The 12,670-nt window shown below is 39.8% G+C and overlaps 1 protein-coding gene across 28 annotated transcripts in view; it reads left to right on the forward strand.

Moving 5' to 3' along the window:
- The window catches only part of CTNNA1 (catenin alpha 1), a 178,904-nt gene that overhangs the window by 124,830 nt on the left and 41,404 nt on the right, over window positions 1–12,670 (forward strand). For 15 of the 28 annotated variants that reach the window (XM_025387032.1, XM_025387029.1, XM_025387031.1 and 12 more), the window contains 2 exons: window positions 5,432–5,512; window positions 6,700–6,852. The exons of 2 other annotated variants lie outside the window; for them this stretch is intronic. In XM_025387032.1, coding sequence (XP_025242817.1) covers window positions 5,432–5,512; window positions 6,700–6,852 — 234 coding nt within the window. Of the gene's footprint in view, window positions 1–208; window positions 307–5,431; window positions 5,513–6,699; window positions 6,853–10,336; window positions 10,364–12,670 lie in introns of those variants that run through there. 11 more of the 28 variants (XM_025387043.1, XM_025387045.1, XM_025387055.1 and 8 more) reach the window with 3 other exon arrangements.

Consider the following 12,670-nt stretch of genomic DNA (forward strand, 5'->3'; position numbering starts at 1 on the left):
GGCTAGATGCTAGCACTTCTGGTTGATGAAGCTTGGAAACCATCATCTGAGAACCCTCTTAATAGGTTCTGGGCTGGAGGGGCAGTGACAAGTGATATGGCAAGGAAAAAAAAAAAAGTTGAATATGTGATATTGTTAATGCAAAGAAAATTCATAAAAATTTGGCCCAAAGAGAACAAGATCATTTCTTACCTGTAAGATTTTATAGCAGCATGTCAGCATTTCATCTGCAGTTGAGATGTTGATTCCTCCTTGTATTGCACATTGCTGAAAGGAGCTTCCTGAGGCTGAAGGGGAAGCAGTGAAGTAAGACTGTCCTCCTCGAGAGCTCGTCTTGATACTTGTTGTGTTCGTCTGTGTATGTCTGCAGTGTCTGTTCTGCTCTTTGTAATGTAAGCAGAGGCACTCTTTGAAAAGAATTTAGGAATACAGGACTATATAATCATTGTATTCTAAGATTGATCTACTGTTGAGCTTTGCATAAAGCACTCCCAGCAACTCTTGTTACAGGTTCAGCTTAGGCAGAGCCCACCAGCCATTTATGGGCCAGGTAGAACAACCAAGGTCAGATTGCTTCTCCTGTTATTCATTAAATGTATGTTGTACGACACTGTTTCCCAGCCCACAGCAGGCCTTTTAGCCCTACTCATGAAGACATGTATCGACTCCCTAAAAGATGCTAGTTTCCCTTAGTTTTCAAACATTTTTCTTGATATTCTCTTTAAAGTTCTCTTTCCTCTCAGAAACCTTCTTGGTTGTGAGCAACAGCTTGGTTATCACTTCCTTTCTCAAGATCTTCATCTCTTGCTTTATTGAAGGTCTGTACTGTATGGATGACAGCCCCAGTTCTCTTTTGTGCGGAGGTGAAGATCCTGCACAATTCTTTCCATTCTTTATTGTCTTGGGTAGAAGAAGCTTCAGATGCTCATTCTTATTTGGTCTTGTAAAATGCCATAATTCATTGTTTGTTGTGTTGTTGTTGTTTAATTTTCTAATGGCTAAGGAGGTATTTTATCTAACTAATTAGATCGTCCTGTTAAACTAATCAGACCTCACTGTTTGTTACCTTTTTAAACAGTCCTTAAATGTTAAGGGTTAAAACACTGTATTTTACCCTCCTCTACCCACCTCAGGCTTACTCTAGATTGAAATGAGGATAGAAAGCAGAGGTTTATTTGAAGTCTTATATTTTAACTAGTGACAAGGAAGCAGAGACTGATGACTTGCCACATAGATTACACATGAAGTCCTATGTTTTTTAAACATGTCTCTAATTGGTTATTGATTTCTCATTTCATTCATGTCCAGTGGGAGACAGACAAGTCAACAGGTAATTATCCTAAGGTATGATTTGAGAAGGTCTTTGAGAGGAAACATGAGGTGGTGTGGGAGCATTCTGTGGGGACACTGAACTTGAACTTAGGGCTGAGATTGGCCAGTGGAAGCTTCCACAAGGAAGTAGTATCTCATCTGAACGATAGGTAGGAGTTAGAAGGAGGGGAGAAGAGTATTTTAGGTAGGTGAGAGAGAGCACAGCATGTCTGAAGAACAAAAATGTATGTGGGTAGGTCAGCATGGAAGATGGCAGAGTGACCATAGGTTCATTAAAGCAGTAGGAATGACCAGGTTCCCTAGGGAGAATGTGTAGAATAAGAAGAAAAGAAAGCCTTTGTTTGGCGGAAGAAATTACGTGGATCTTTCAATTTAGAGCACTTTTTCTCTAAGAAATACGGTGGAATGATACTTGTTTCGTGCAGTCAGTTTGAGTAGCTTTTTTGTAGGTTCACCTGCAAACTTTTGCCTTTTCATTTAGGGACTAAAATGTGCCTTGAGATGCCACCAGCAATGCCAGGAACATATTTCATCCCTTCCAGACTAACAAGGGTTGGAGTAAAAAGTTTCCTCACTACTTCCAGAAATAGTTATATGCTACAGGGTTGCTTTTCCTAAGGCTATGTTTGAGTAACTTAATTTTTGTCCAGTTAATGCTAGAAATAAAAAAATCATAACTTTAATCTCAAAAGAAGAATCTTGTTTTTGTTTGTTTGTTTGTTTTTTGAGATGGAGTCTCGCTCTGTCACCTAGGCTGGAGTGCAGTGGTGCAGTCTCGGCTCACTGCAACCTCGGCCTCCTAGGTTCAAGGGATTCTCCTGTCTCAGTCTCCCAAGTAGCTGAGATTACAGGCACACGCCACCACGCCTGGCTGATTTTTTAATTTTGTAATTTTAGTAGAGACGAGATTTCAGCATATTGGTCAGGCTGAGACCAAAAGTTTGAGCTTTGAGGCCAAAGGTCTCAAAAATCCTGACTTCAGGCGATCCACCCACCTCAGCCTCCCAAAGTGCTAGGATTACAGGCGTGAGCCACCGCACCTGGCAGAATCTTGTTTTAAGATGAGCAAGCTTTATACTTTCCTCAAGCTCAGTGTTAAGGTTGTGAGTGTGTCTGTGTGTACTCATCTCTATTACATTTTAAATGATTGGTACCCTAAACTTGCTATTTGGACTGTATTTTTCTAAAATTATGCTGTGATTTTAAAATAGTCTGTCTAGTATAACTTAAAGGGCTTAGTAAATAACTGCTCCTAAACTGCCCCCCTTCTGATTAATGAGGCATAAACCTCTATTTCCTGCAATAACAAGAAAGGCAAATTGATTTTTTGGGTAGTTTGACAAAGACAGAATTAACAGATTCATGGTGTGGGTTGCATTGCATCTTAAAGTGAATTTTGCTGTGTGACTGTAATTCTTTCAAAAGTCAAGTTCAAGGATTTGGTTTTACATAACTTGAACAGTAAATCTTTTTACTCAAATTGAGAAAATTCCTGGGCTTTTCAGGTTGTAGGGGATTGGGCTTTCATGAAGTCTACATGCTCAACCTTTGGCTTTCAGATTCTAAGTGTTTTCCAGAACAAATGATCTATTAGAAACACCAGAAAAATGTGGCTAGGAACAATGGCAAACTTTACAGGGTTTATTTAGAGAAATTTTCTTGAAGTGAGTGCTTGAGTATCTTAAGGAATATGCTGAGACTTTCCTGATTAAAGCATTAATTGTGAAGTCAGTTTGATTGTGATTCAGTTTTAGCTACCTTTATCTTAGATTCTGGTATTTTGAGCTTTAAGATTGTGAGTAAATAATTGCACGTCTCAAGCTGACTAATGTCAACAAGAAAGAGTCAAACTCTGTAGAATGTTTGAAGAAATAAATATTCTAGGGCCCAATATGAGTGGCCAAGGCCCAAGGCACAGTCTCAAGAACGTATTCCCAAGGTGGTTGGGTCATACCTTGACTTTTTATAGGTAGACAGCAGTCAATACATGTAAGGTGTACATTGGTTTGGTCCTGAAAGCCTGGACAGTTTGAAAGGATTGGAGGGGGGCTTCCAGGTCATAGGTGGATTCAAAGATTTCCTGATGGCAGTTGGTTGAAAGGATTAAGCTCTCCCTGAAGAGCTGAAGTCAGCAGAAAGAAATATTTGTAGTTAAGATAGATGGGGGCGGGAAGCCAAGGTTCTTGTTGTGTAGATGAAGCCTCCAGGTAGTAGACTTCAGATATTAGATGGCAAATCAGATGCCTTTTATCAGATCCTAAAAGGTGCCAGACTCTTAGTTAAATTTCTCCTAAATCAGGAAAAAACCTAGAAGGGAAGGAAATTCCCTGCAGAATGTAGATTTTCCCCAAAAGTGACCAATTTGCAGGGCCATTTCAAAATATTAATATTTCAGAGAAATACATTTTGGAGTTAACAGTTGGATTTCTTTCAGGACTTGCTATCTGCCATGTGATGTTATACTAGAGTCCGGTTGGAATTTGGTACCTTATTGCTACAAATAATCTGCTTTCTCAGTCTTAGATTTCTGTTTTAATGTTAGTGCTGGTCAGTTGTGCCTGAATTCCAAAGGAAGGAGAGTATAATGAGGCACATCCGACTCCCTCCTTCCCATGATGGCCTAAACTAGTTTTTCAAGTTTACTTTGGAATGCGCTGGCTGAGAAGGGGGTCCATTCAGTTGGTTGATTGACATTCATGGCCCTGAATAAATCAGTTTATTCCTGCAGGTAGAAATCTTCCTATTTGAATGAGTTTTTGTTGAGACCTCTCCTCCCCATCAATATTAATGGAATACTTAATTTTATTGGCAGTACAAGAGTGCTGGGGGGAACGGGTTAAGGAATGAGACCATAACCAGATTTGATAGTGACCATATCAGTTTTACTTATATTTAAACTCTTACTGTTCCCTGTTGTCTCCTTTCTGCCCTTTGCTAAATAACCTATATCCGTCAATATTTCTAACAGTCTACAGAAAGATAGGTGGCATTTTCCCCAATTGACAGGTAAGGGATAAGACATAAAGTGAATAACAAATGTCCATTAAAGGCACTTACTAAACAGATCTCCCCATTCCTAACCATTCATCTGCTCTACTGGCTTATGTACTAAGAGCATACCCATATCAAAATGTCTTGAGGGCATCCAGAGGGGGAACATTGGGCTCAATTCCTTTGTTCATTTGTATCTCTCCTGTGATTTACTGACATGTTTTTCAGAAAGAACCATGTTTGTTTTGTGAAAACAAGCTTTTAATATACTTTATATATACTTTATAGTTTAACCTACATGATGTAGGTATTTCCAGGGACACAACAATCTCCACCTGGGATTTAAAAAAAGACTTTTGTCCCTTTTCTTTCAACTGCTGTCTATTTTATTCCATTTGATTCTGCTTAGAATGTTACCCTGGCAAATCTCGACTCAACACCTTGACCTCTGAAGAAGTGCTGTTTTATATACTACTTCAAGAGTGACTAGTAGGTTCTTTTCTGTGCAATATAACTGCACTAAAGCTTAGCCTAGGATTTTTTTTAAAATAACCAAAGTAATCCCACAAAGCATTATGATTTGAGCTGCATAATAAACATTATTAGCTCTGACCTATCAGGTACATCTTAGTTTTTAAATGTGTTGTTTCACATTGTTTCAGTGCCAGGTCCCATTTTTCACATCTTGACATTCTTCAGATCTCAAGAGTTCATCAAAATCAGATGTACCCTGTTCTTGCTGCAGTTCAAGGAGAGCTGCTTCATTAATAAAATTGGTGTATGCTGAACCTTGAGTAAAAATATAAATTTAATTTTTAAAAGCCAAACTTTAAGCAAAGCTCTTTGTCTCTTGGCTTCTCTTATTTTGGCAAAACTCCCTTAATTCCAATCATCAGATAATGTGGAGCCCAAGAATAAAAAATAAAAAGGTTGGGTTTTTATGAATAAAGCCACATATCACCCCACATATCATCCCCAGTATTTTCCGACTTTGGGTTTAAGAAGTTGTACTGTTTTTTCAATGTTGACATGAGCACAAATGGCTATAGGCTGTCATTAGGTTTCTGTGTAAATGAATAAAATGCTCATCTCTTTTCCTTTTATCCAGGCTGGACGTAAAGAAAGAAGTGATGCACTCAATTCTGCAATAGATAAAATGACCAAGAAGACCAGGGACTTGCGTAGACAGGTAATCTGGATGAAAGTGCTGATTGTTTTTCTAAGTTCTCAATTTTGTAGTTTTGATTAAAATCCTAATAAGCACTGGCCTTATATTTTTTTATTGAGAGAAAGGATGGATTTTCACAAGAAAGGGCCTATCTTTGTTTTGCTGCTAATATGCTTCTTAATGGCTAATCAGATTTCATGAAGACATGGAGTAATACAGTCTCACTGTGTTGGACTGAATAAGTTAGCTCTAGTGTGAAAGGCATGTACAGGTAGGAAAATAAATTTAAAACGACTTGGCGACCTGTGAAAATAATCCTGAAGGATCTTGTTGTATTGGCTATGTACAATAGAGACAGAAATTTCAGTTATTTATTTGACTTGCCCTATGCTCATTACACACTTGCAGTTCCCTTAGATCCTTGGTGAAGTGTTTTCAGTTCCAAATATGGTAGGTATAGAGATATTTGAGGTGCTGAATTTTCTGAGTTAGTAAATAGAGAATAGATAAATCGAGCCTTTTAATGATAAATGACCCCATTAACATTTTGGAGTCAAATTGAGTTTTAGTCTTTAAAGAGGTTAGGGTTGATTTTATAAAATAATGTATTAAGACTTAAGTTGTAATACAGACAATTTTTAAGAGATAATAGATATTTTATTGCTTATGTCTGATATAAAACAAAATTAAAGATAGAATATATCTTTATTCAGTTTCCTTTTGGTGAAGCAGTATCAGAAATGGTTATAAAGAGAACCTTAAGTTTTAAGGTTCGTAGTGTGTGAATCTTTCAGATAAACCAGATAGCTCCTTTTTCTCTCTTCTCTTTTTATTTAGCCAATTAGGCTAATTACATATATTCCAAGGCTATGTGCCAGTTCAACCCAGAGCTGCTTTCTGTTCAGCTTTTGTATTATTTAAGTTGTAAGCCTTAGTTTTGTAATTCCCAAGAAAAAAGGATATATTGTCTTAAAAACTGAGATTCTGTTGCTGAAATGCTGTAACTACAGTAATGTAAACCATTGTCTCCACGATCATATGTTTCCTGTGTTGCAGATTATGTAACTGTATGGCTTACATGAGGGGTCCTCATGTAAGTGCGGCCAGTCTACCATAAGCTTTATTAAAGTGTACAACAGAATAAAAAGCAATCTATTTAATACCTTTTTGGTAGAAATAAAATCAAATTTTTACAATTTAATTATTAGCTCCGCAAAGCTGTCATGGACCACGTTTCAGATTCTTTCTTGGAAACCAATGTTCCACTTTTGGTATTGATTGAAGCTGCAAAGAATGGAAATGAGAAAGAAGTTAAGGAGTATGCCCAAGTTTTCCGTGAACATGCCAACAAATTGATTGAGGTAGGTGAATTAGCAGTTTCATTGATGTGTAGGCAACTTGGTGAAGTGTGGTGAGTTTTAATCACATTATTTAATTAGCTAAAATTTGTAAGGGCTCACTTAACATACAACACGTATGAGATGATAGTCTTTCATTATCACTTAACATCTAGGGAAAACTACCATTTTGGTCACTTTACATTAATTATGTACATTATTAAATATTAACAGTTCCTATCCTGGAAGCCTGACATCTCCACTTAATGCAAATAAAGGTAAATCATGACATGACTAGACTCAAAAGATAGTATAGAAAGCAGCAGTGCCTGAGAGCCAGAGCTCAGGAACCATACTGCCTGCGCTTGCATCCTGACAAGTTAACCTAACCTTCCTCAATTTCCATTTCTTGTCTGTAAAATTAGGACACTAATAATATCTGTCTTGGGATTATTTTGAGGACCTAAATAGATGATGTATGTCAAATGCTTAGCTTTATGCCTGAGACACAGACTCAGGCATAAAGTGGAAAAACTGAGCCCTGACATGGGGCTAATTAGTTATATTTGCTTGGTAGAAATCTGTATGTAAGTGGTTGGTTTGTAGGGTGGCAAGAAGAAAGTGAATCGTGACTTAATTCCCAGGTAAGTTAGGCTTACTTCTCCTTTTGCTAACTGATATTATGTTACTTAATTTATTCGTTATTGCTGTGTTTTGGAAATGGGATGCAAAATAAGCATGTATTCAAGTTATTTGATTTTATAATCTTAATGCAGAATATCTAATACTTCGTAAAGATATTCCATAGACCATATGGTAAGCTGGTCATTGTGTAAAAACAGAAAATGGGACCTTATGTAAAATGTGTGTCTCGTACTTTTGGATTTATAGTGATACTAGGCCATGTTTTGTTTTGTTTTTGTTTGTTTGTTTTAAAACTGAGTGTTGCTCTGTTGCCCAGGCTGGAGTGCAGTCGTGCAGTCTCAGCTCATTGCAATCTCTGCCTCCTGGGTTCAAGCGATTCTCCTGCCTCAGCCTCCTGAGTAGCTGGAATTACAGGCACCCACCACCACGCCCGGCTAATTTTTTTGTATTTTTTTTTTAGTAGAGATGGGGCTGGTCTCAAACTCCTGACCTCAAGTGATCTGCCCGCCTCAGCCTCCCAAAGCACTGGGATTATAGGCGTGAGCTACTGTGCCTGGCGAGGCCATGTTAATACCATAAAAATTTTCCAAGGAAAACATCAGTAATCACATCGTGCATTACTAATTTTACGTCGTTTTCTTTGAACATTAATTTAAGTGTTATTCTGACCTGAATTCATTATGTACAGAATACATAGGTCAGTCTTCTATTTACGTTAATGATTCTGGCTTTTGAAACTAAAATTAGAAGACTTCGATTTTGTTGTCTCCATTTAGCATAATCTTGTTCACAATAGTCACATGACAGCATGAGGTGTAACTTCCAGATACACAAAGATTGCGCTCAGGAAGCCAGTGTCCTATAGGTAGCATATGTATTAGAAAGTTCTTCCGCATGGTAGGAAGCAAGGATGCTGCCAGCCCAAGGCCTTGGGTACCAGCGTGGTAAAGGGCTCAGTGTGGCAGCAGAAGAGAGGACAGTCCTTGTCTGTGTTGGAGCATCCTTTATTAGGGCCAGCTGCATCATCCTCGGCCTCTCCAGCCTAAGAGAGCTGACATTTGCTGAGTGCCTACTGTGTATCAGCTATGTGCAAGTACAGTGTACTTCCCACAACATTTCTCAGGTAAGGAAACAGGCTTAGAGAGGTTAAGTAAGTTGCCTAAGTTCACCTGGCTTACATCCCTCCAATAATGAGCACTGTGCACTCAAAGCTCCCTGGCTTAGTGGACAGCCACTGAGTGGGCCAGGAAGTATTGGAGATCTTGCTCCAGGAACTTTTTCCAAGGTTATATATTTTATTTTATTTCATTTAATTCTGAACACTACTAATCAAGGGCCCCCTAGAATTGAGAGTTTGGTGTTCCCCATCACAGCTCAGTTCTGACCCCTTTCTAACCTCTCTTCTCTCCACACCCCCACATACATTAACTATGCATTAAATGACACATGGCTTTTCATTGCTTGAGGCATAACCATAGGCTTTGTAGTCCCATTCTGCAAACAGTTAAATTACATTTACGGTCATAGAGACAGAGGATGTATAATTGTGTATGTCCATGAAAAGGAAGTGAATTTTTAAAGTGTTGTAGAAGCCTCAAATTCCTGACTTATGGCAGAACTTTATTCTTCAGTGACAAGGCTTCTCCTCCCCTACCACTTTTGTATTACAATGAAACACTTTGAACTAGTCAGTGACTTGTTTTAAGCAAAGGTAAAATATTTCATTGTGAGTGTTAGTTTCTTGACTGCTTCATTTCTTCTCATTCTCTTCTAACTGGATTAAATGTCTGCAGGCCAACTTTGGTTTTAAGGGCCATTTTCCATTTTCCCTGTGGTGTAAGGGAAGTAAGAGTGCTATATGAAAGCTGGGCAGGGCTGATGGTGATAAACCTCTGGCAAGAAAGGAGAGGACCAGACACTGCAGCCTCTGAGAAGTCTGTCAGATGTGTTTGGGTTGAGTGCTCCTCCTAAAATACGGCAATACAGTTCTGATGCTAATCACCAGAAGTTAGTGCAGACCCCGTAGGTTAAGGGCATGGTCCCCAATAAGATTGCCCTCACTTCACATGCCAGCTGCAAGTTCTGGGGTCCCCAGGCCACCTGTACTTCTGACCAGCCAGGTACCAATCTAAGGGGTTCCTATGACCCACCTCAGGTTCAGTAATTCACTAGAATAACTCGTAGAATATTTTATTATACAGGATACTAATCAGGACCAGCCAAATGAAGAGACACATAGGATGGAGTCTGGGAAGATCTCAAATATAGAGCTTCTGTGCCTCTCCCAATGAAATCAAGGTGCATCATCCTCTTGTCACATTGGTGTTTTCACCAACCAGAAGCTCCACTGAGTTTCAGTGTTCAGAGTTTTTATTGGGGTTTCATTGTGTAGGCATGATGATCCAATAATAATATAGTTGAACTCAATCTCCAGTCCCCTTCCCTCAAAGCCCCAGTCCTCTAATCACATGGTTGACCCCCTATCCTGAGGAATCTCCTTAGCATAAACTATCAGGGCTTGCCATGCATTAATAACATTCTTCATTACTACTGAAATTTCAAAGATACAGAGGTTTCCTCCCAGAAATCGAGGACAAAGACCAGACAAATTATATAATACCTCCCCATCTTAAAGGTATGTGGAATGCATGATTTTTAGGTAGCTTGATTACACAGGCCACCTTAGCATGCTGCAAAGTCATAAACACCACCTAGAAGAGGTAAGGCAGGGCAGGTTTGTTTCGATCCTTTTTATGGTCATTACCCAGTGATTTACCACTTGTCTTACTGGGTGCTCTTTGCTTTGAGCTTTCCTTTTCCCTGGAGATTGTCTTTTCTGAGTCAAGTTTTTTCTTCTCTGCAGGGAATCTGATTCCATCTCTGCACCAAAGTGAGTGGTCCTTTCTCATAGAATCATAGGTTCTTAGTATGGTGTGTAAATCCCTTTCACTTGTAATCTTTATTGTCATGTAGTCTTTCTTGGATCCTTCAGCAGTGGTAAACTCTCCCTCCAGAGACAGCATATTTAACTGGTAGATTATCTGGCTGTTAGGAGAGGGGAGTCACAATCTCCTTTTTTTTGGAGCCCCTCCTGTCCATATTCTTGCTGATTACACATATGTGAATTAGAGGTACTTTAAACATAAGATAAATGGCCTGGCACGGTGGCAGGATCATGCCTGTAATCGTCGCACTTTGAGAGGCTGAGGTGGGCAGATCACTTGAGGTCAGGAGTTCGAGGCCAGCCTGGCCAACATGGTGAGACCCCATCTCTGCCAAAAATACAAAAATTAACTGGGCTTGGTGGCGGGTGCCTGTAATCCCAGCTACTCAGGAGGCAAGGCAGGATAATTGCTGGAACCCAGGAGGTGGAGGTTGCAGTCAACCGAGGTTGTGCCACTGCACTGGGCAAGAGTGAGACTCCGTCTCAAAAAAAATAAAATAACAACCACAAAAACAAACAAAAAATCATAAGATACATATGTGAAGGGAAGGGAAAGTAAATCTTGGGACCCCCAAATCACTAAGCTAAAGGGAAAAGTCAATCTGGGAACTGCTTAAGGCAAACCTGCCTCCCATTTGCAAAGTCATTTCTCTGCTCGTGGGGATAAATGCATATCTGATTGATTGCTTCCTTTGGAAAGGGAATCAGAAACTCAAAAGAATGAAACTGTTTGTCTCTTATCTACCAATGACCTGGAAGCCCCTTCCCTACATCAAGTTGTCCAGTCTTTTAGACAGAACCAGTGTATATCTTACATATATTGATTGATGTCTCATGATTCCCTAAAATGTATAAAACCAATCTGTGCCCCAAGCACCTTGGGTACAGGACTTCCTGAGGCTGTGTCACAGGCGCATCCTTAACCTTGGCAAAGTAAACTTTCTAAATTGAGACCTATCTCAGATATTTTGGGTTGACACATACTTACATATTTTCAAGATGTGGTATAGAAAAAGAATATTAAATATGGAAAAAGAATATTAAATAGCTTATTTTTTTTGTTTGTTTTGTTTTGTTGTTGTTGTTTTGTTGTTGTTGTTGTTTTTGAGACAGAGTCTTGCTCTGTCACCCAGGCTGGAGTGCAATGACGTGATCTCGGCTCATTGCAACCTCCGCCTCCCGCCTCCTGGTTTCCAGCGATTCTCTGCCTCAGCCTCTCAAGTTGCTAGGATTTACAGGTGCCTGCCATCACGCCTGGCTGTTTTTGTATTTTTAGAAGAGACAGGGTTTCAGCATGTTGACCAGGCTGGTTTTGAACTCCCAATCTCGATCAAGTGATTCGTCCTCCCAGAATGCTGGGATTACAGGCGTGAGCCACTGTGCCCAGCCCAGTAATAATTTTTTTTATATTGATTGTATGTTGAAATAATTTTTGGTACCTTTTTGCTTTTTTAATGTGCCTACTAAAAAATTTAAAAATTCAGGCCAAGCGCGGTGGCTCAAGCCTGTAATCCCAGCACTTTGGGAGGCTGAGGCAGGCAGATTGCCTGAGGTCAGGAGTTCGAGACCAGCCTTGCCAACATGGTGAAACCATCTCTACTAAGAATACAAAAATTAGCCGGGTGAGGTGTCAGATGCCTGTAATCCCAGCTACTTGGGAGGCTGAGGCAAGAGAATCACTTGAACCCGGTAGGCAGAGGTTGCAGTGAGCAGAGATCGCACCGCTGCACTCTAGTCTGGGCGACAGAGAGAGACTCTGTCTCAAAATAAATAAATAAATAAAATAAAAATTAAAAATTCTTCTGTGGCTCTTATACTTTTGTTGATCCAGATAATTTCCCTGAGCCTTTCAGAGGCTCATTTTGTCCCAGCTCTCCTCTGAATGCCCTTCACTCAAGGCCAGCCCTCATGGAACACCTGCTCCAGGGTCTGGGGATGAGCGTAGAGCAGTGGAGGCTGTTGTCATTCTGGAAGGAGACTGCCCAGTGTATCCCAGGAGTCCTTCAGCCTTTTGGGCAGCAGCCTCACTCTGTGATGCCCATTGAGCTCACAGTTGGTCAGAGTCCCTAGGCTTTCCCTACATAGGTGCTGCTGCTCAGTGTCATCATGTTCGTTCCTATCAGTGTGGATGTGGGTAGGTGTTTGGCTCTATGTATGGTTTTGAAACTCACCTAGTATATCACCTTCTTATATTCCATCTCATGTTCTATCCTATCAGGATTGCTGCTGCATTATTCTACATATTATTGGCTG

This window comes from Theropithecus gelada, chromosome 6 (assembly GCF_003255815.1).
Source record: "Theropithecus gelada isolate Dixy chromosome 6, Tgel_1.0, whole genome shotgun sequence".
Lineage (NCBI taxonomy): Eukaryota > Metazoa > Chordata > Mammalia > Primates > Cercopithecidae > Theropithecus > Theropithecus gelada.